We start from the raw sequence: 23,109 nt of genomic DNA on the forward strand, positions 1-23,109 counted from the left end.
GGAGACTGTAGCTTGGGAAGAGCGAAATGTGCTGCGGCGGGGGCGGAGAGGGCGAATTTCTAATTCCACCCACCGCACCCCGAGAGCACTGCGCCGGTTTTGCAGCTGAAGTCCCTCTCCCTCTGCCTCGGGTTACGGGTGTGTTAAAGTATTTACTCCCCTGGGGATGCGCTCCTCGCCTGCAACTTGGGCTGATGAGATAAGCCTCCGCATCCCTTCCCAGGGGCTCCTACCTGGTGAAGGGAAGGCCAGGCAGGGTGAGAACTCTTTAGAAGGCGAGGGTACCCAGGAAGGGTATCCACAGGGGAGGGAATGAAGAGGGTGTGTGTGTGGGCTTCCTAACGAAAGAGCTGGGAGAGGGGAGATTGCCGGCAAAGGTTGGGGTGGGGGGGGGCATCCTTCAGGGCAGGCCTTTAATCTTGGTCCCAGTAAAGTGACTCTCCTAGAAGAGTAAAACACCGAGGGTGTAGATACCTTAAGGCGGCCCTGGGTGTTTTTTTACTCATAGTAGCCAACATTTGTGATCTTGTCCATTATCTCTTTGAGGGCAAAGGCCGTGCATAGCTCTTTGTATCCATCCCAAGTACACAGCGTTCTTAATTCTGAGTTAAACAGTGTCCCCCTCCCCCCAGGAAGGTTGAGTCCAAGTACAATTTGGTTACTACTTAATCCAAGGCCGCTACTGAAATCCTGACCACTCCCTCCACCCCAGAGGAATTAGCTAGGGTTGTTTGGATTTGCACAGCTCCAAAGACTTCCCCAATTATTCTCCAATGCTGGGGCAGAAGGGAGCATTCACCAAAACCTCATCCTTTTAAGACAAAAGCACATGCGCGTGCACACACACACACACACACACACCCCTTCCTTGGATACGCCATGTTCACCACCTAAAGCTGGTGCCTTCATAAAGACAAAGACCCAAGCAGAAGATGAATGGGGCCCACCCAGGACCCCTTTCCTAGCCCCCCCTTTCCATTTCTGCTGCCTTCCAATCTTTAATCCCCTCCATCAACATAGGAAAAGGTCTGACTTCTTCCAGTTTGCCCAGAATAGCTCTTCAAGCCCTTTATTTCTCTCTCTGGGATGTCCACCCCTCTAGAAAAATGAGGTGCTGCTTCTCAGTGGGGTCTTGGCCTACAGCTTCCTCTCTCCTGGTCTCTGCCAATCTTTCTCAGTCCGGACAGATTTTTAGACCATTCCTTAACAGGAAGCATGTTCATCAATGCCATCGGACTCCTCTCTTCTTAAACCTGTCTTCTCCTCTTTTGGTTTCTCAAGCACGTCCGTTGCCCACAGTGCCTGAGAGCTGGACCCCAAATGAATCTTAACAAATGCCATTTTCCCATTGAATAACCATAGAAGACACGAGGAAACGTATGCTGTAAAATATATTTTAAATAATGAGATGCTAACAGTCCTTAAGCACTCAGTACATACGTTTGTATCTAAAGAAACAAAAGCAGAAGAAATATCCAAGTCATAGATGAATACCATCAGTACACAGTGGTCCTGGGTTGAGACAATGATGGATGAGGTATTATTAATCTCATCATTCAGACATTGTCTTAGACTAGAGCATAGTTTGTTTTTTTTTTTACCTTCGTTCCTTTTTTCATTAGAAAGCATAATTTTGAACTCTCAATCCTTGAAAGCCATGGGCACAGTTGAACTACTTAACTGAAAACAAATCTCCACCACTTGGCCTGTGCATTACTTGCAAACTCAAAAGGTAGAACTACTTAACTAAAAACAAATTTCCACCGCTTGGCCTGTGCATTACTTGTAAACTCAAAAAGTAGAACTACTTAACTGAAAAATTTCCACCGCTTGGTCTGTGCGTTACTTGTAAACTCAAAAAGTAGAACTACTTAACTGAAAACAAATTTCCACCGCTTGGTCTGTGCGTTACTTGTAAACTCAAAAAGTAGAACTACTTAACTGAAAACAAATTTCCACCGCTTGGCCAGTGCGTTACTTGTAAACTCAAAAAGTAGAACTACTTAACTGAAAACAAATTTCCACCGCTTGGCCAGTGCGTTACTTGTAAACTCAAAAAGTAGAACTACTTAACTGAAAAATTTCCACCGCTTGGCCTGTGCGTTACTTGTAAACTCACAAAGTAGAACTGCTTAACTGAAAACAAATTTCCACCGTTTGGCCGGTGCGTTAACTTGTAAACTCAAAAAGTATCGCTCGACCTGACTCTCTCTTGCCTATCCCTCAACTCTGATATACACTCTCAGTAAAATCCCTAGGAGCAAGATTGAAATGACCCCCAGGAGCAGGAGCCCACGCCACAGCACCAACTGTCTCCCGGTCATCCTAGCGTCTTGGCTCATTTGCAGATCCAATGGAGTCTCGTCTCTTTGTACAACAGCTCTCCTTAACACTCTTCGCTGGTTCCTTGGGACCACCGCTGAAGGGAAAAAAGGAACTTAGTGAGCAGAGTAAAAGGATATTTTTTTTATTAGTATAAAAGATGTCCTATGTGTATGTTACTGGCCGAGGGAAAGTCTATTGAGGAAGCAGTTGCTGCCTTGGATACGCAAAAGAATACTATCTCAGAGTGCCTCTCCATTCGCCGATCACAAACTCCGGAGCCTGCTATTGTGAGCTCAGGTCTACCAGGGAGCTCTGCCTCACCACAAGAACTAGAGGAATAAATACAGTGACCCTCTAGTTAAGATTCATAGGGCAAGTTTTCAAGGGGCCAACACTCCTCTAATTAACAGTTCAGAAGGAGAACAAGGCCAACGGAGGAGAAAAATCACCTAAGAGATCATTCAAGGCCATTCACAGAACTGAAGAGAGATGTGAATCTTCACATCAGGGGGCCTACTAAGCATCCAGCAAGGGTGTGACTCAGATGTCGATTCAGTCTTCCAATGCTTCAGAGTAGTCAGAATTCAGGAAAATATCCTAAAAGCTTCCCGAGAGAAACGCAAAGGCAGTTGACAGGAAGAACCAAGAATAAGATGGGCATCCGACTTCTTAAACAAGCATAGTGGATACTGGGATGTGCTGATGGCCCTTGGGAGTCGTGAGAGAAAAGAATTTCGAATAGAGTAATTCCAGCTCACTCTCACAAAATGCTTCCTCCATGCCAGGCACTGTTCTCAGCGCTTTACACATATGAAACTCACGTAACGCTCACGACAGTGGTATGATGTAACTAGTGTTATTACCCTTTTACAAACGGGAGAGGATAGGAAACTTGGACCAACCATCCGCTGAAGACAATTATGCTGAAGACAATTATGAAAGCTGGATAAAACGAATGAAAAATATCATCTTGAAGGTATCAGAGTACTACCGAAGTAACAAAAAGTCACCAGGGCAACATCTACGGGAAGCTGGAAACCCAGCAAAGCCAGCCAGCTTTGGGGGCCACTTTTGACCTGAGAGTTCTCCATCTGGACCTGAGCGATGCTTTTGGGGGGAGTTTAGTCCTCACCAAGGTAAACCCCTCTGGACTCTAGGCCGGATCTCAGGGGCTGTATCCAAGAATTCAGGAGGAACCAGAAGTAAACCAAGCCTCACCCTGGTTGCCTTCAAGTCAGCTGGGGGCTCCAGGAAGCTGTTTCTGAAATTGCCCTAGACTGCTGGTAACCCTAAGTGTTCGACAAAAGCAAAGGAAAATCCTCCCTGAAGACAGAACAGACATCACAGGCCTCAAATTACTTCCACCGGCAATTTTCAAATACAAGATCTGGAACACAATCAAAGATAACCAGGCACACAGGGGACCAGACAACATGAACGAAAACTGGCAGGAACAATGGAATTGGCAGCTGGCTGTAATTCAGCCAGTCTGTGAACTCGGTTATAAAGAAGCGAGGAAGTAGTGTGAGTACATGACTAACTGCCGAAGGATCTGCAAGTCTGGGGAGATTGCAGATTTGACAGAGAAAGTGATATACACACTTGCATGACGGTCACCGGAAGCAACAGTTAAAACGACGATCTGTTTAAGGCCCATCTTTGCCTGGTGAATGGGGGAACCCTATAGACACAGACATACTAATGTCAGCTTCCAAGAGAAGGTCAACGCACAGAATCACTGAGTATTAGAGATCCCTTTGGAATGCTTACGTGAGTACCGTTAAGTCAGCCAAGGAACTGGCAACCTGCAGTGTACCTAAAATTGAGTGTTGCGTGACTTTATCATTTGTCCCTGAAACTTTATTTCCCGGGTTCAGGGGGCGCTCATGGCAGCAAATCTAGTTGTGTCCCACAAATGGCCCCTCCTGGACCACCTGGACAGGCCTGTTTCCAAGAGGTGAGAGTTTATTCCATACCTATGTTCTGATAGACTGCAGTCTGGGCCACAGACTGGGTCCTAGTCCGGGGCACATTTAGTCTCACATTGGCATGTGCCCGAGCCTAGAAAATGAAACTCAAAGTCAATCCACAAAGCATTATTTACCACCGTTATAAATAAAACATTGGACTTGACTACTACCCAGTTTAGGAAAAACCAAGCCATTCTCTGTAACTGACATGTAAGGGGACCTTCTCTGGTTCCCAAGTATGGAATCGTCTTTCAGGATGATTGACATAAGGTCAATGGTGGGGGGGGGGGGGGATCGATGGAAAAGCACTAGGGGGAAGGCTGGGCCCAAGTTCAGAGGATTCTCCCCTTTTTCCTTCACTTTTGTTTTATCTACCCTCTATTTTCAGACCCCACATTGACCCTAGCAAGCTGGAGACACTCATGTGTGCAGGTATCTTAATGAAATATTTTGGGATCATAAAAAACAGTATCAGGATAAATTGGCTGGCATCCCTCCTTTCTTTCCAGTTTCAAATCTTGTCCTCAAATTGATTTTTCAGGCACAAGGGTGATAGCCTGGCTTGGGATACGAGGAGGAAAGGAACCCCTATTTTTCTGTTTGATAAATAAACAAAAGGGAAATGGATAACTGCAGGGGTATCTGGCCCTTAGCATCAGAAATACAGGCAGTTGAAACAACAACAAAGCATTGGTGATAAAAGGGGAAAGAACCTTACAAATGAGAGGGAGAGAGCCTGAACAGATTGTTTTCTAGGAGAGGAACTTTTATGGGCCAGCAATGAACATAGTTACCTCTTCACATGCTTTCTTCCAGTTTAGCTGAGAAATAAAGATGAAAAAACACAGACACTGCGTGATCGCACAGATAATGATCCCTGACCACAGACCTAGAAATGGAAATATTTAATAGAGGTTAATTCCATGGAAAACAGGGCACCCCTGGGGAGTATGTGCCTCCTGTCTCACTTTGAGAATCTGCTTTCACGGCTGCAGTGGAGCCCACAGTGATCCAGACATCCCCTTCCTGCTCTCCTTTGGTTTCCAGAAGGTTCTGAGAGGCCCAGGGCTCCCTGTGGTCACTGCCCAGTGCTCTGGGTCTCAGAACTGATGTTTAGACGCTCTTTTTGGCCTTTGTGATCCTAATACTTTGCTAGTAAGAGACATGCAGGTTATAAGGAAATGAAATTCCCAAGACAGACTATTTCCTGTCTCCAAGAGTGCTATGCTTCTGAACAGCTATGGCCGATTTTCCTCAAAAGGGACTAACGTTTTCAAAATGCGCAAGTCACCAGCCATGTTAAATTCCCTCCCTTGGCACTTCCCAGGCTTACTGGCTTTGGGCACAGACTTCCAGAGCTCCTGGGACAAGGTTGTCCGCAGAGAGATGATCACAGAGAGGCTGAGGGAGAACACAGGAAAAGCCTCGTGGATCTCAAGGTACCATTGCACTCTACCTAGTAAACCCACACGGGACACAGAGGGAGACCCCAAGTGAGAAGGGTTTCTTTGGTCAACAGTGAAGTAATGGCAGAATCAGAAAAGCCAACAAGCGCTGTGAGGAACTGAATATGCAAACAGCCAACGGGCAGACCATATGTAAAAACAAAACTCTAGGGGCGCCTGGGCGGCTCAGTCGGTTGAGAGGCTGACTCCGGCTCAGGTCATGATCTCATGGTTCATGGGTTCAAGCCCCACATCAGGCTTTCCATTGACAGCATGGAGCTACCTGCTTCCAATTCTCTGTCTCCCTCCCTCTCTGCCCCTCCCTGGTTCACACACTGTCTCTCTCTCTCTCAAAAATAAATAAATATTAAAAGAAAAAATAGAGCTCTGATCCACAGCCTACAGCAATCTGTCCAGAAACCAAGCCCTTACCTACAATAAAGCCAGTTGTAGCCAGTTGATTACATGTCAAACTCTGGGAATAATCTAGGGTGCTACATAAGAACTTCTGCAACAACTGACCCAAAATGGCCAGGACTTGATCGACAATTGACACGTTCCCTAAGTTCTGTCCCTGCTTCAAACTTAGGGCCAATCAGAGAAAAGCAAACACGCCCTCCCCCCCTGCCCCCACCAATCCCACAGGATGCCCCGATTCTCTTGTTAGCCTGCTTCCGGCTTCCCCGGGACATGAGGGCACACCTGAGACCTCTCTTAGTTTCCCTGTAGAGTTCTCCCACCCCTCTGCCCGCCTCTGGGTCTCTGCCCAAAACTCCAGTGGTGGTGGCTGACTCCCTTGCTAGAGCAAACTCAGAATAATGGCCTTTGTTTTTCGCATTTGGTTGGTCTCCACGTCCACAGCTCATCATGGAGGCCCCACAAGACCTGGCCTATACTGCCTAACACCATGGACCCCAGCCTCCAACCCGATGTGGTACCCACAGAGGCCCCTTGTGCCTGTCGGCCTGTGGCGTGTACAGTCCTTGACGATGCGAGTTCGGGCCAGGCCTGCACCCCAATCTCTTTACAATGAGCTCCTCGGCTCAGTACCCAGGTTTTGTCCCTGGTTCCCACTCGTTTGGCATCTTGGGTGGAATCAGGCCATTCCTTTTCATCCCTTTTGCTGAGTTTTGTGGTGCTGTGTAAAGTGTTGTCTGTCACAGAGGGACAGTTACAGGCCAGAACCCAGGCACAGGCCCTAGAAGCCCGCCGCGTGTGCCGATCTCACGGACCCACGAGGAGTTTGTGGTTCTCAACCCAACTGGCATCCACTGGGACAGACTTTTCTGCAGGTCACCACTAAGACCAGATGAGGCTCTCCTGTCACAGTTTTGTGTCCTGAGGCCTTGGCTTTGATCCAGGGAGCTTTCTTTTTGGGTTTCCGCCCGCCCGTTCTAAGCCCCTTCTAACCGCCGTGTGGGCGTCAGAGAAGGTGCTCGATGTCACAACCCTTTGGTCTCCTTTTGTCAATGAGAAAACTAACACTGAAATTGGAAAGCGAAGATGAACACAGAACTTGGTAGGAAACATAACCCCTTCGCTGACCTCCAACACATGGGAGAACCATTTTGAAAAACGACTTTGGGACAAAAATGAGACAAGACCCCAAGTTTTGACCCCAAGTCAAAAATGAGCCCTTACCCCAGGAAGGGAAAACCCAAGACCAAGAAAACTCTCTTGTTTCAGGTCAGTGAGTGCTTGCGGAAGGCAAAATCACCCACTATCCCGCCAGGCCCTTCAACACTCCAGGTGAATTCACGGTAAATAGAGACGGCCATCCTCATCAATGCCTGGCGGATGCCCCGCTTTCTACAAGCAGCCCCGGCACCTTACCCAACCTCTGTCTCAGGGTACACATATTGCACAGGTGGTTGGTATTTCAAGTGACCCGCAGGTTTTCCCAATCTCCCAGTCTTCCCCCCCCCCCCAAGTTTATTTATTTATTTTGAGAGAGACAGAGAGCACAAGCCAGGGAGAGGGAGAGAGAAAAAATCCCAAGCAGGCTCTGCACTGTCAGCGCAGAGCCCGACGCGGGGCTCAAAACTCACGAACCGTAAGATCATGACCTCAGCCGAAAGCAAGAGTCAGAAGCTTCGGGTTCCGTGCTGAGAGCTCAGCCTGGAGCCTGCTTCGGATTCTGTGTCTCCCTCTCTCTCTCTCTCTCCCTCTGCCCACCCCACCCTCACTCTCGCTCTGTCGCTCAAAAATAAATAAGCATTTAAAAACTTTAAAAAAAAAAAAAGAGGCACTAATCCGACTGAGCCACCCAGGCACCCCCACCAATTATCCCAGTCTTTAACCGTAACCCTGGAGCCCTTGACTGAGAGGCGCACCTTCCTGCTCTGTGCTACCACCCCTGCAAATTTCACAGGGGGAGCCTTCCTCTGCAGGCGGAACCGTGATATCAAATGCATACCAGAGATCTGAACGGGCTCCTCTATTTATGGTCAAATTCGGTCTGCTCGGGGTGCACACCTTGCTTCCTATATTTGACACAGACCCCAGACAAGGACCTTGACACTATGCCTGACACTCCATGGCCTTGGTTACTGTACCGACACAGCCAAAGGATTGGAGCAGGACCCCTAAAAGTTCAGACTGCTCCTACCAAGTGTTACCTAAACTTCCCCAGCATCCCTTGAAGGCAAATGAAGGGATTCAAACCTAGCGCTGAAAAGTCACACCCAGAGGTCTTTCCATACCCTGGACTGGCCCTTAGAACTGTCACACACACAAAAAAAAAAAAAAAAAAGTCAAATGCATGAGGGTATCTTTACTCAAGACTTCAGGGCCATCAACAAAATTGTTATCCCTCGCTCACCACAAATACCTGACCCAGTAACCATCCTGACATCAACCCCTCCTGAAGCCACTCGCTTTACTGTAGTGATGAGTCTTTGTTCTGCTCTGTTCAGCGAGCCTCTACATGGGGACAGCCGATACCCCTTTCCTTCACCAGCCGAGGAAAACAGTGTGTCTGCACAGTCATGGGCTAGGAGGGCCACTGAATCCCCCCCACCCCCCTCAATTTTTCTCAGTTCCTTAATCGAGAATTTTAAAAATCGGGGCACCTGGGTGGCTCAGTCCGTTGACTACCTGACTCGATTTTGGCTCACGTTAGGATCCCAGGGTCATGGTCTGGAGCCCTGCATCAGGCTCCGTCCTTGCTGGGGATTCTCTCGCTCTCCCTCTGCCCCTCTCCCCATTTGCACTCCCTCGCTCTAAAATTAAAAAAAAATTTTTTTTCTAATTTAAAAAAGAATTTTCAAAATGTACATTTCCCTTGTGATTCTTTTTTTTTTTTTTTCCTTTATTTTTTTTTTCAACGTTTACTTATTTTTGGGACAGAGAGAGACAGAGCATGAACGGGGGAGGGGCAGAGAGAGAGGGAGACACAGAATCGGAAACAGGCTCCAGGCTCTGAGCCATCAGCCCAGAGCCTGACGCGGGGCTCGAACTCACCTGACCGCGAGATCGTGACCTGGCTGAAGTCGGACGCTCAACCGACTGCGCCACCCAGGCGCCCCTTTCCTTTTTTTAAATCACAGCAGGATTCATTCATTCATTCATTCATGAGACAGAGGAAGAAAGCACGTGAGCGAGGGAGAGGGGCAGAGGGAGAGGAAGATCATCTTTTTTTTTTTTTTCCTCTTGAGAGAGAGGGCACAAGTAAGCGAGAGGCAGAGAGATAGGGAGAGAGAGAGATCCCATGACAGGCAGAGAGGGAGAGAAGAGAGAGAAGTGGGACTCGCCTGAAGCAGGGCTCAAACTCACCCAAAGTGGGGTTCAAGGTCGCCCTCTGAGGGACTCGAACTCACAAACCGTGAGATTGTGACCTGAGCCGAAGTCAGATGCTTAACCAACTGAGCCACCCAGGCGCCCTCTTGTGATTCATTTCTGATACATGATGCATCAGCACTCCTACTTTGTGCGGAGAATGAGGAAGTGCACGTAAAACATTCTGTTTTCTTGTTCTCAGCCTTGGCAGAAGAGAGACATCGTTTCAAAAGCACAATCACAATTCTGCCACAACACAGTTCATTTAGGGTATGACCTATCCAGGATTTCTGGGTTTAACTGGATATTGCAGACCACGGGAGCCAAATTTTTCTGAGCTTGCAACACCTCTCTATGAATAGACTTGTCCATAGAGACAGACCCTGTGCTCAGGAGGCCCCAACACGAACAGGCTCCTGAAACCTAGAAGGCTCCTCAGCAGGCCTCCTTCCCACCCAGGCATCCCCAACTACAAAAAACTACTTTGTCTCTTTGTGCCCATAATCTCAAAGTTCGTGAGTTCGAGCCCTGTGTTGGGGTCTGTGCCGACAGCTCGGAGCCTGGAGCCTGCTCTGGATTCTGTGTCTCCCTCTCTCTCTCTCTCTGCCCCTCCCCTGCTCATGCGGTGTCTCTCTCTCAAAAATAAATAAACTTTAAAGAAAAATAATAAAACAATAAAATATTAGACTGCAGTCCTCTACCCGAGGTAAAACATCAGCCCGGATGGCAGACCCTACTGTGATTCCCAAAGTATGTCACCAGCAAAGACCAGAGAGTAGACATATATGCGGACGGCAAACTGATGCTGTGGGAGAAGCCCCTGCCTGATGTGGGGCTGTTCTGGAAACAGAGAGGGTTTCTCACCTCTGCTGGAGCCCCTATCACAGATAGAAATCAAGTGAAGAAACCTTTAAACTCACTTCCGTCTTCCAGAGAGGCAGCCATTGTAAAGATGGAGACCCACAGAGAACAAGAGAATGCAGAAGCCAAAAGGAGACCCTCGCAGATCATTGAGCCAAGCAAGCCACTTTAACCAGGTTCTGATCCTGTCCGAGCCCTCAAAAGATAGATCTCTGGAGGGTTCAAAGAGGCCATTGTAAAAGACCAGTGTTTAGCCTCCGGTTTTGAAAAGACGAATGGAAAACACAGCTGGTTGCACACCCATCACTCAGGGAATCTCTGGCACCATCAAGATGGCCACTCAATAGCACAAGATGATTTCAAATGGATGTTAGCAAAGTTTCTCCACGAAACTATTCATCATCACAGAGTAGATGGGTTGCTTAGCATCTGAAATCAACATTGGGGGGGAAACTTTAAAAAAATAGCTGAGGTTTTTTTCAGGTCATGTGTCGCTCGTCACCAACATAATCCTGGAGAAACCGTGAAGGTCGACATGGCCGGGAACCAGGCCTCAAGGGACCTTTGAACACCTACAGATGGATTTTGTCCAGCTTGTATCCTCCATGGGATTTAAATACGTTTTAGTTACTGGTTGTCTATTTTCAGGATAGATGACGCATTTCCTTGCTGAAAAGCTACGGCCCTTGCCATCACTAAAAAGCTGCCTGACTTTGTATTTCCAACCTGATGTCTCAGGTTTTATAGGTCTCAGATGGCAAGTTTTATACCAAGTGACTGAGGCACGTGCTTTATGGGAGCCATATAAAAGAACTCTGTAAAATATTACTCCTTACTCAAAACACTATGCTGTCCTCATCACCCACAATCTTCTGGAAAAGTAGAAAGGACCAATGTCATCCTTAAACTCATCCTTAAATTCTGAAAGAATTAGGACACTGGAAGGCCTGTGTCTAGGGATTTCGCCACCAATACCAGCCTGACCACACTGATGGGCTACGTGCAAAATATCACCAGGGTCCTACCGCCAACAGCTTAAGGCTGCCTTCCCACAACATCTTCCTAAACAGCTTCTCCACCATCTTTAGCCAGAAGATTTCATCTACCGGAAGAGAGAGCAGGGAAAACTGCTCCTGAACCTTGTTGGAAGGGACCTTTTCAATGGTTGTGATGCTGGTTGGTTGCATTTTTTCCCAAGTCTTGAATGGTTCTGCACAATCGCTCACCATGATGGTCATCGACGGTACAACATCAAGGAGCTCAAGAAGATCTTGCAATACAGTTGACTATGAAGATGACTGTACAATCCCCAGGTGGTAAGACCTGGCTCTCTAGCTTTCCCTGAATTCCCCTTGTCTCTAATTTTCCCTGAAAAAGAGAAGACTGAGACACTGAATATACGATGGCCACACCATGTATCAAAGTAGAACTCTGACCCACAACCTGCAGCCAACAGAACCAGGAAACCCCTTATCCACAATAAACCGAAAAGCCAGCCTGTTCCACATCAGACTTGCAGAAGGCCAGATAGCTATCCCTAGGGACACTCCAGGACGCTCAACAGTAACTTCTGCAACAGCTGACCCAAAATGGCCAGGATTTGACTTAAGAACTGACAGCTTCCTTGGGGCGCCTGGGTGGCGCAGTCGGTTGGGCGTCCGACTTCAGCCAGGTCACGATCTCGCGGTCCGGGAGTTCGAGCCCCGCGTCGGGCTCTGGGCTGATGGCTCAGAGCCTGGAGCCTGTTTCCGATTCTGTGTCTCCCTCTCTCTCTGCCCCTCCCCCGTTCATGCTCTGTCTCTCTCTGTCCCAAAAATAAATAAACGTTGAAAAAAAAAAAATTAAAAAAAGGAACTGACAGCTTCCCTAATTTTTGTCCCTGCTTCCCACTCAGAACCAAGCAGAGAAAAGCAAACACGCACCCCTTTCCAATTGCACAGGATGCCCCACGCCTACTTAGCCTGCTTCCAGCTTCCCCAGGCCACCAGCATCCAACACCCGAAGCGTGCCCCTTTCCCCCCCACCCCCCCGCACCCCTGCCACAAAACCTTCCCAACTCCTCTGCCTGCCTTTGGATCTCTGCCAGAACTCCAGTGATGCTGGCCCCGGCCTTGCTACAGCAAGCTCAGAATTAACGGCCTTTGCTTTTCCTATTTGGTTGGTCCATAGCCATCTAAGATCTGGGTAAGGGCAAGGTGGCCAGACTGGGCTCGTGATTGACAGGTGCAGATAGCCAGACTTGGTGCAGAGTTTACAGTTCTGCTCCCGTCGACACCAGTCACCCTCGTATCACGTTTCAGGTGCGATCAGCCCAATGTTCATTTTTATTTATTTACTTATTTATTTTCATGTTTATTTTTGAGAGAGAGAAAGAGAGAGGGCAATTCACGGGAGGAGCAGAGAGAGAGGGAGACAGAGGATCTGAAGCAGGCTCCACGCTGATAGCAGTGAGCCCGATGCAGGGCTCGGACTCACAAACCATGAGATCATGACCCGAGCCAAAGTTGGGACACTCAACTGACTGAGCTACCCAGGCGCTCCCAGCCCAATATCTAGAAGAGTAAAGTTGATGACCACCTGCCATTCCTATAATGGACTAATAAAACCAATACATACAGGATGGCTTTCTCTTCCAAATCTAGTTGTTCCCAAGCCACAAAAACTACAAGCTTACCCTAACCATCCTAAACAGGAAATAACCAGCTATCTCCAGCTGTAATTGGAAAGTTACGAGTTAGAGTTCCAGGAATTTCACCCCCCACCATTTAAAAGACTTCTGTTTGACTCAACCCCGGAACCCCGAAACACGATGATGATCAGAATCCCCTAGGCAAGACCCAGGAATATGTGTATTCGAAAAGCCTCACAGGGAATTATGATGGACTTTATGTTTTGCTGGAGCTGCCCATGAGAACTTGTCACATTCTGATGCGCCTCTGAGCACCCTGTGTAGGTATATTGCACACCCTACAAAGCGTGACACAACATTGAAGCCAGTTAGTGTTACACTTTTTTTTCTCGAAGAGGTGGGTGGCAGAGATTGGCTACAGTCTTCTCGCGGAACCCTCAGCTCCCCCAGAGTTCCCAGCATGTTTTAAATTGAGATATAACTGACCTGTTAGTTTCAAGCGTGCAACACAATGATTCAACGTGTGTGTATATATTGTGAAATGATAAATCTAATTATATGTCGCCACACACAGCTGCAAAATTCTTTCTCTTACAATGAGAACTTTTAAGATCTACTCCCTTGCCAACCTTCAAGCAAGTAATAACAGTATTATTAACTGTAGCTACCATATTGTACATTCCCAATCCCCAGGACTTACTTTATAACTGGAAGTTTGCACCACAGCATTTTTTTTTAATGTTTAATGTTTTAATTTATTTTTGAGAGAGAGACAGACAGACAGAGAGACAGAGCATGAGCAGGAGAGGGGCAGAGAGAGAGGGGGACCCAGAATCCAAGGCAGGCTCCGGGCTCCAAGATGTCAGCACAGAGCCCGACGCGGAGCTCAAACTCACAAACTGTGAGATCAAGACCTGAGCCGAAGTTGGGACACTTAACCGACTGAGCGACCCAGGTGCCCCACCACAGCATTTCTTTTAAGTGATTCTTTTTTTTTTTTTTAACATTTTATTTATTTTTGAGAGACAGAGAGAGACAGGGCATGAGCAGGGGAGGGGCAGAGAGAGAGAAAGAGACACAGAATCCGAAGCAGGCTGCAGGCTCTGGGCAAGCTGTCAGCATAGAGCCTGATGCGGGGCTTGAACCCACAAACTGTGAGATCGTGACCTGAGCCGAAGTCGGACGCTCAACCGACTGAGCTACCCAGGTGCCTCTCTTTTAAGTGACTCTTAACTCCCTCTGCTTTGCACATCCTAGGGATGCTTTTGTCAAATGAACAGCACTGGGAACACAGATCTGTATTTTTAAGTGGATTCCTCTAATGTTTCCCTTAGCTATGCCACTGGCAAATCCAAAATATGAATAATGTCAGAAACTCAGCTAAATAATTTTCTGCACCATGATGCAAGCCCAGTGAACTTTGCATTGGCAACTCCATTCTTTGAACATCTCCCGTATTTTTCATTAAAATATTATTCAACTGGAGAACAATGTGCAGCATAACGGGATGGGAAGTTCACGCCAGGTATCAGATGACTTCTCACTGGTCCCCCGCCAGCCAAGTACTGATGGGTAAAAATGAGCCATGCTTAAGTCTGTCACCGCTTCACCCAAAGATAAAGTGTTCAGGTTTTAACATCATCATGCGTTAACCACCAGTGTATTCCAAATTATTATTTTAGAAATCAAAGCTGGGCAGTCATTTGTTTCTATACTTCAAAAAATTTTTTAAATGTTTTGAGAGAGAGACCGAGCACGAGCAAGGGAGAGGCAGAGAAAGAGGGAGACACAGAATCCGAAACAGGCTCCAGGCTCTAAGCTGTCAGCACAGAGCCCGACGTGGGGCTTGAACTCCTGAACCACGAGATCATGACCTGAGCAGAAGTTGTATGCTTGGCCCACTGAGCCACCCAGGCGCCCCTCTCTACGTTTTTAAAGGTTAGCATGGATTAAGTCCTTTCCTCCAAGTGTGGCAAGGGGATAAAGAGTCCCTTCACACCTCTGTGCCTTCCTTCTGTGCTGTTCACACACATCACACTCATGGCCTTCTGGGGAGACCTGCAAGGCACAAGGCTTACAAGGTCGTACCAGGTGGGAGGTGGAGGCAACAGAATGGCAATGAAGGTGACTTTGAGAACACAGCTCTAAGGGCTGCATGGGCTGACACGGGAGCCATGCTCTAGGATGTATACGGCTATCATGGCTGCTGCCGGAAGTTCTGTAAGAATCAACGCCAAGGCTGACCCATGGCTTCCCCTGCCTCGGCCTAAACACTCCAGTGGGGCCAGTTTATATGATGGCCACAACCAGTCCTGCAGACTCACTCTCCGGGTCTCACCATACAAGTGCTTCTACCAAAGGACAGAACCGAGGCCACAAAAGGCACGTTTCTCAAAGCTTCCTCGGCACTCCTGCTCTCACCAACTCGGAGGACGTGAGAACTTGATGGCACAGGGCAGGGAGAGGAGTAGAAAGGTCACCCTGCTCTACTCAAGCATGTCAGTGTGAAAAGCGGGCCCGGCTGGGCAAGAGGGGCATGAACTTGGCAGTCCCGGGCCCCTGGCTACCTGCTGTCCACTCTGTGCTCTGACAGGGCACAGAACGAGCATGCAAAAGTTTCAAAGTTCCAGGGCCAAGTCTCAAAAAAAAAAAAAAAAAAAGAAAAGAAAAAAAGAAAGAAAAGAAAAAAGCTTCCATGCTCCAACAGTCATTTCCAGGCCCCATGAGTAACAGATCTGCCTGCCCGTGGTTAATGCTTACCAAGCACTTTCAGTCTGGCCAGGAACATCAGCGAGATCCCGACAGGGAGACCAACCACATAATACCCGACGGCATTGACCATGGCCCCAGCCTTCTGGTTGCCACTTCCCCGCAGGATGCCACCACTTGTGCACTGTAGGCAGAAAACATCCATCAGTGAGAACACTGCTGAGGCTTCTGAAAGACTCCTGTCCCCAAGCACCTCCCATCCCGGGGCGGGGGCGGGACTCGGACTTAAAATCCGTGATCATGTGCCAGCGTTCTTATCAAGCGAGTATGATAAAAATGTTCGGTATTACCTACCTGCCCCATCCCGGTTGCTCTTTCCTTCTCTTTTTGCCTTTTTAATTTTTTGTTTTTAACGTTTATTCGTTTTTGAGAGACAGGGAGAGGGCAGGGGAGGGGCAGAGAGAGAGGGAGACACAGAATCCGAAGCTGGCTCCAGGCTCTGAACTGTCAGCACAGAGCCCGACATGGGGCTCGAACCCACGAGCGGTGAGATCATGACCTGAGCCGAAGTCGGACGCTTGACCCACTGAGCCGCCCAGGCACCCCCAACTGCTCTTTTCGGTTTAAATGTACCACCATCAGAAGAAACGTGTAGATCATAAAGGGGCTTGAAAGGGATACTGCATAACACTTACAGCAAGACCTTCGAACACATGGGAAACAGCACAGACTGGAATCACCTCAGCGACCAGAGCCACGACTTCTCTGTTAGGAAAAGAAAGCACGTCGTGATCAGGAAGAGACAGATGTGTGGCTCAGGTGATGGCACTTGGCCTCTGGGTAAAACCGGAGGGGCTCATGCGTTCCAGCCAACACCCGATTCGCGGACAAGCCTACGGTTTCTTGGCCCGTAGAGGAAACCAACCCTACGCTGCATCGAATGACTCCCAGAAGGAATATAAAGTCCAACTGGTTGATGGAAACAATTGCAGGAGATGATGTGGTGCTCCACTGCCCACGAAAAAATAAAATTTGATTATAATGCCACCCTTTTTCCATGTTTATTTTTGAGAGAGAGTGTGCAAGCACATGTGAGCAGTTGAGGGGCAGGGAGAGAGGATCCAAAGTGGGCCCTGCACTGACAGCGTCTCGAGAGCTTGATGTGGGGCTCGAACCCACGAACCGTGAGATCATGAGCCGAAGTCAGATGCTTAACCGACTGAGCCACCCAGGCGCCCCAATGCCACCCTTCTTTGAACATGATTCCACACGTATCTCAGTGTGTCTGGATGGAGTAGAACAGAGTGGTTACAGTTCTCTCTGTGGAACCCAGGTTGGCATGTTACAAAGGCCACAGAGACAGTTTACAGAATTATCCTTGGTTCCTAGAGGTAGTCCCTAACCTCTACAGCTAGAGACTTTGATTTTAACACCTACACTTCTGGAAAATGCTGCCACTGACCCAGGAAGGCAAAAAAAAAAATCCATCATACTCTTGAGTGATGAACAAGCAGGCCTAAGATCATTGTCTGGCAATAAATATTTGTTGAATGAACTAAAAAATCAGGAAACCCAGCACTGAACAAGGTGGTCACTCTCCTCCCCCTCTAAAAACAGGACAGAAATACAATTCACTATTCAAATTGGACTTTATTTCTTGAATAGGTAACATCTGCCAATGGTTAAAAGAAATCAAGCCATGCAAAAAGAGTATCGAGAAAAATCTTACTTCCACTCTGTTCCCAGCCCACCCATTGCCACCTCCCTGCTGACTGGGCAACAATCCTGAATACTGTCTGTACTTTTCCAGTACAAATACAGTCTTCTGTTCCCCTTCTAGAAACTGTTAGTTCATGTTCTAGCATTCTCTACGTGACCTTCTACAACTTGGCTTTTCCAACATACTCACTTTCATATCCCATCAAAATATATTACTTTTTATGTGCTGCTGAATTCTGTCCACTAATATTTTAGTTTTGATTTTAGAACTGCTATTAATAAGTGAGATTGGCCTGCAAGTTTCTTTTTTACTGTACAAACTTTGTCAGATTTCGGTACCAATGTTATTTTTGCTTCCAAAACAGAATGCGGACATTTCCCTTTTTGTGGTCTCTGGTACAGTTCGACAGCACTGGAATGACATTTTCGAGGTTTTATAAAATTCTCCATGGGAATCCTCAGGGATTAGTGCTTTTTCAAATTTTAAAATAAACTTTTCTTATTTCTTCAAAGGAAATCGGTCCAGTTAGACCGTTTATGTTTTCCAAGGTAAGTTTTGGTAAATTATTTTCCTAGAAAGTTATTTATTCCTTCCAGATTAAAAAAAATTTTTTTTTAATGTTTATTGGGGCGCCTGGGTGGCGCAGTCGGTTAAGCGTCTGACTTCAGCCAGGTCACGATCTCGCGGTCCGGGAGTTCGAGCCCCGCGTCAGGCTCTGGGCTGATGGCTTAGAGCCTGGAGCCTGTTTCCGATTCTGTGTCTCCCTCTCTCTCTGCCCCTCCCCCGTTCATGCTCTGTCTCTCTCTGTCCCAAAAATAAATAAAAACGTTGAAAAAGAAAAAAAAATTTAATGTTTATTCATTTTCTGAGAGAAAGAGACAGAGTGCAAGTGAAGGAGGGGCAGGGAGAGAGGGAGACACAGAATCGGAAGCAGGCTCCAGGCTCCGAGCTGTCAGCACAGAGCCTGACGCGGAGCTCGAACTCACGAACCGTGAGATCATGACCTGAGCTGACGTCAGATACTGAACTGACTGAGCCACTCAGACGCCCCTATGTTCCTTCCAGGTTTTTTAAATTTACTTTCAAAAGTCATGCAAACTCGTCTCTCACGGTTCAAAAAAATTACTGTTTTTTAGTAACTTCCTCCTTTATTACTTTGCGTCGAGGGGCTCTCTCTCTTCTCCCTCTCTGCTAACGTTAGGTTCCATGTCCTTGTTAGAATCTGTGTCACCAATCCTGCCAGTTTCAGCTGATCCTGGTCAGCTCATAAATAATTTGACGTCGTGAGTTTTCTCGGTCTCCCAATACCACCAAAGATATGGTTCCTGGGCCCTTTGTTCTTCGTGTTTTCTTCCTGCCCCGCATGGTTTCCGGAAGTGGACAGACTCAGAAGCAAACGTCTGCCACGTGCCTACTGAAACCATCAGCGCGGGATACACATCCGATAACGACCGTTCTGATTCCCTTGCAGGAAAACGAGCACGATTTCCGGCTGCCCTTCTGCTTCCTTGGAAGCGAGGGACACTTAAACATCCTATTCCCCCACAGCAACATGGCGGAGGCTTCAAGGGGACAACCCGACATCAGAAGTCAAAAGGCAACCCCAAAAAGATACCCAAGGAATGAACGGCGGAGGGCAGTCCTGTCCACCACCTGCTTGTTAAACCCGTGAAGGAAAAGTCAACGTTGCCTTTTGTAAACTGCTGATAGAAGAAACCCAAGTCAGAAGTATCCTTGCGACATGCCCACACCAGCCAGCCTCACTGATGAAAGCAACCAACCCAAACAGGACCCGCAAACCACACAGGAGATCCATCCCTTAAATGAATTCGTCTCAGTGATCGATCTGATCATGTGATTTTTTGAGACAGCTCTTCAGGGAGATTTTAACTTCGGTTCGAACTGACCAATATATTCCACGACTTGTATCTACCAGGAACTTGGGGGGCAGATTCTGAGCTACCAAGAGGATTCTTATCACTGGGAACAAAATAATTAACTGAAAATGTAATCAATGGTACCAAAAAGGGGTCTCCCTCTCTAAAATACACACCTATCCTGACCACCTGCAGCACGTATCACCAATAAATTGCCCAATAAATTGGCATTCTGGATGATAAGTTAGTTCCTACATCTGATCGGTTCTTCCCAGGAAACATCAGTGAGGTTTTTTTTTTCCTTTTTTTTATGTTTATTTATTTTTGAGAGTGAGAGAGACATAGCACGAGTGGGAGAGAGGCAGAAAGAATGGGAGACACAGAATCTGAAGTGTCCTTTAGGCTCTGAGCTGTCAGCACAGAGCCCGATGTGGAGCTTGAACCCATGGACCGTGAGATCATGAACTTTTTGGCCACTTAACCGACCGAGCCACCCAGGTGCCCCCGGTGAGTTTCTGATCTTACAAATGTCTCAGGGACCCTCCAAGATGCAACACCCCTAGGATGACTCCCAGTATGAAGGCATCCATCTACCCAACCATTTCTTTACCGCAAATTTTGCATTTCAAGAAAATGTCCACACTCACCCGTCGCTAGTGAAAATGTACCCCACCAGATCCTTAAAAATTAACAGCAGGACGCAGAAGGTTACAGCAAAGACTCCTGGAGGTAAAAACAGCAGAGAAACAATGAGAACAGTGAGAAAGGAGATCTGCAGGGCACCGGGAGGCTGGGCTTCCCGGGCACAGACCACTTGGGTGAGTCAATGACTGAAGAGTCTAAGCACCTGTGACCAGCAAGGCGACAGTTGAGGACTTCTTGGCCTGCTCGATGTCTCCAGCGCCGAGTGCATTCCCTACGCGGATACTGGTGGCCACACTGAAGCCTGAAGGTATCTAAAATGAAAAGCAGACATACCGTAACGAAAAGGGAAGAGTGAGCAGGGAGCAGAGAAGTAAGTCCCTGCCTCTTGGCTCGGTTCTCAGCCCAACCGTGCACCTTCCCCAGGGAACAGGGACCCGGGAGATCATGGCATACACCTCAGTGGTAAAACCTGGTCCTAAAAGTTCTGAGAAAACAAATTTGCAACCTCCCATTTGTCTAGCCGAGTGCCCCCAGGCTGATGTGAATCTCCATCGCATACTGGGCTTTTGGGCAAGGCTTCTAAGGTGTGCAAGGGAGGGTCCCGCACAATCGTGTTTCCTCCTCTGCGTGCAGAGGACAGACTGCCAGGAGCCCAGGGGAAGTCTGTTCTGAAAGACCATCAAGGGATCAAGTTTAGAAAACAGAATCCCAAAACGGCGACCTTTCCCCTTCCCTGGAGCGTCGGGTAAAAAGGAACTTTAAGGGAACGCAAAGATGCACACCCAAGCTCATCCCAGGCAATGCGGCTCCTCACGCCATGAACCTAGCGCCATCACCCTTTGCGCCCCCGACCTGTCCCCAGGCATCTATCTGTGTTGTGACAACCGGAAAAGATCCTTCATGTCTGGCAAGTGTGCAAATCAAATCAAGTCTTTCAGATCCGGGGGGCGCCTGGCTGGTGTTTGACTCTTGATTTCGGCTCGGGTCACGTTCTCACGGTTCATGGGACCGAGCCCCACGTCAGGCTCTGCACTGACAGCAAGAATTCCGCTTGGGATTCTCTCTCTCCCTCTTTTTCTCTGTCCCTCCCTTATTTGCATGCCCTCTCTCTACACAAATAAAGAAGCTTAAGCAAAAATCTTTCAGATCCGAACAATGCTAGGACGTGCAAACTGCCCAGAGCTCACCGGAAAGACCCCACCATTCCAGATGGGCCCTGCCTGGCTCTACGATGAAATTTTACTCTCGTGTATCGTTTCACAGGTTACTAATGGGATGAATGCCTACGCTCGTTCTTTGGATTCTTTTCTTTTTATTTAAAAAAAAATTTTTTTTAACGTTTATTTATTTTTGAGAGAGAGAGAGACAGAGCATGAACGGGGGAGGGGCAGAGAGAGAGGGAGACACAGAATCGGAAACAGGCTCCAGGCTCTGAGCCATCAGCCCAGAGCCCGACGCGGGGCTCGAACTCACGGACCGCCAGATCGTGACCTGGCTGAAGTCGGACGCTTAACCGACTGAGCCACCCAGGCGCCCCTTTGGGCTCTCTTCAAGAGAACCATCTAGCACCCCCACACGACCGGCTCCCGGACACTCACCATGTACAAAATGACGGTCACTTCATACACCACGGACTGGGCTCCCAGCTCCACCATGCCGAGGATACCTGGTGGAGAGAGGCAGCTGACACCGTGCTTCCGGACAGGGCCTGTGCCCACGCCAGCCGTCGCCACCTGTCCCCACACTGACCGCTCAGTAGGCTCCCGATCTCGTAGGCCCACCACTCAATGCACAGCATGAGCATGCCGGGGAAGGCCAGGTCGAAGAAGCCGGCCCAGTCATGCAGACACTCAAGGGACCACCCTGCAGCAGGGACAGAGACACATCGCCAACACACAGGCCACTGGGCTAGAGCTCAACCCAAAATAAGACCCACGTCCAAGCTGGAAAATGAACAGCAGACTTTACCTTCCCAGATAGCTTGGTGCAGTTTCTTCCAGAGGATGTACAGGAAGAGGAGCAGAACGAGGGTGAACTGGGAAATGGTATTTGCCAGTGCCGACCCCCTGGGAGGAACGGTCCCAGTGAGGGCAGGTGCCTGTCCATCGTGCGGGGACTCCCGTGGCAGCCCTAAACGCATCTTCTTTCCGGAGCAGCCTCGCGGTCCGTCCCTGACCGTGCTTTCCAGAGCGGCCCAGGGAGGGGACCCCCACCGGGACACACGACCAAGTAGAGGTCCCCCCCTGCCATCCCGCCCTGGAAAAGCCTCAGGCAGGTCCCCCCCCTCGCCTCCCATCCCCAGAATCAGCTGGACTCACATCACCCCGAGATCCAGTTGATAGAGAAACAGATAGTTGATGAGGGCGTTGACAAGATTGGCGACAACTCCGGTGAGGATCTGGGGCAGTACGATTCCCTGAAACGAGGAGAGACCGCACCGCGTGCTGGAGACCAGGGAGCAAGGTGGTCACTTCCTCCCCAAATGCACACGCGCCACAGGCATAGCACGAGGACCCAACCGGATGCCTGTCCTTGCTGCTCCTGGCCTCCTGCCTCCCCCCTCCCTCCTCCTCCCCTCCTCCCCCGCCTGGAGGCGTGAAACACAGGGACGTGGGCAGGAGAGGGCCCGGCAACAGACAGGCAGGACCGCCAAGTGGTTCGCCTACCAGAGCACAAGGACTGGCCGAGACGGAGTATAAACAAATCACCTTCCACACTGGACAGGGGGTGACCAACTCAGCACTTTCTCAACCAAATGGAAGTTCGGAACACTGATCTAAGATGACCTCACAAAGCTCGGGCGTGGGAAGGACTCCATCCCACCCGGCTCTGCTTACAAGTACAGGGCAGAGAAGTCCGGGCTGTTTGGCATCTTAATCTAAGACTTCGGGCGGGAGAGGAAAACGACACGGGCTGGAGACGTACAAGGCATCAGGGGATCAGAATCGCAGACGCGATGAGGCCGGCTGCTTCTCCCACCTGCAAGGTGTCACCCCGGCCCCTCGTCTGAACGCCTACTGCTTCCTCACCCTCTGACAAACCTGCTTCTCTGAAATCACAGTCCCTGTGACATTTCGCCGTGTCAAGTCGTCACCGGTGAAAATAAAAGATCCCTCTCCTGCCTGGGGGATTGAAGTCACTCTCACACCCC

The 23,109-nt window shown here is 48.7% G+C and overlaps 1 protein-coding gene and 1 long non-coding RNA gene across 4 annotated transcripts in view; one reads left to right on the plus strand and one right to left on the minus strand.

Annotated features, from left to right (window-relative positions):
- Positions 1 to 1,378: 1,378 nt before the first annotated feature.
- The window catches only part of LOC123603087 (multidrug and toxin extrusion protein 1-like), a 38,400-nt gene continuing 16,669 nt past the window's right edge, over positions 1,379 to 23,109 (minus strand). Inside the window, exons 7-18 of one of the 3 annotated variants that reach the window (XM_045487545.1) lie at positions 22,277 to 22,374; positions 21,927 to 22,024; positions 21,708 to 21,821; positions 21,557 to 21,624; positions 20,161 to 20,269; positions 19,961 to 20,036; positions 16,412 to 16,481; positions 15,768 to 15,900; positions 5,090 to 5,184; positions 4,302 to 4,386; positions 2,190 to 2,419; positions 1,379 to 2,059 (exon numbers count right to left, since the gene is read on the minus strand). In XM_045487545.1, the coding sequence (XP_045343501.1) occupies positions 2,217 to 2,419; positions 4,302 to 4,386; positions 5,090 to 5,184; positions 15,768 to 15,900; positions 16,412 to 16,481; positions 19,961 to 20,036; positions 20,161 to 20,269; positions 21,557 to 21,624; positions 21,708 to 21,821; positions 21,927 to 22,024; positions 22,277 to 22,374 (1,149 nt within the window). In that variant the 3' untranslated portion in view covers positions 1,379 to 2,059; positions 2,190 to 2,216. Of the gene's footprint in view, positions 2,420 to 4,301; positions 4,387 to 5,089; positions 5,185 to 15,767; positions 15,901 to 16,411; positions 16,482 to 19,960; positions 20,037 to 20,160; positions 20,270 to 21,556; positions 21,625 to 21,707; positions 21,822 to 21,926; positions 22,025 to 22,276; positions 22,375 to 23,109 lie in introns of all 3 variants that reach the window. The other 2 variants (XM_045487547.1, XM_045487544.1) reach the window with 2 other exon arrangements.
- LOC123603088 lies at positions 4,412 to 19,556 on the plus strand. The gene is made up of 3 exons (XR_006714735.1): positions 4,412 to 4,727; positions 5,623 to 5,734; positions 18,908 to 19,556. It is a non-coding gene; the product is annotated as an uncharacterized LOC123603088 (long non-coding RNA).

This window comes from Leopardus geoffroyi, chromosome E1 (assembly GCF_018350155.1).
Source record: "Leopardus geoffroyi isolate Oge1 chromosome E1, O.geoffroyi_Oge1_pat1.0, whole genome shotgun sequence".
In the NCBI taxonomy this organism is placed as follows: Eukaryota; Metazoa; Chordata; class Mammalia; order Carnivora; family Felidae; genus Leopardus; species Leopardus geoffroyi.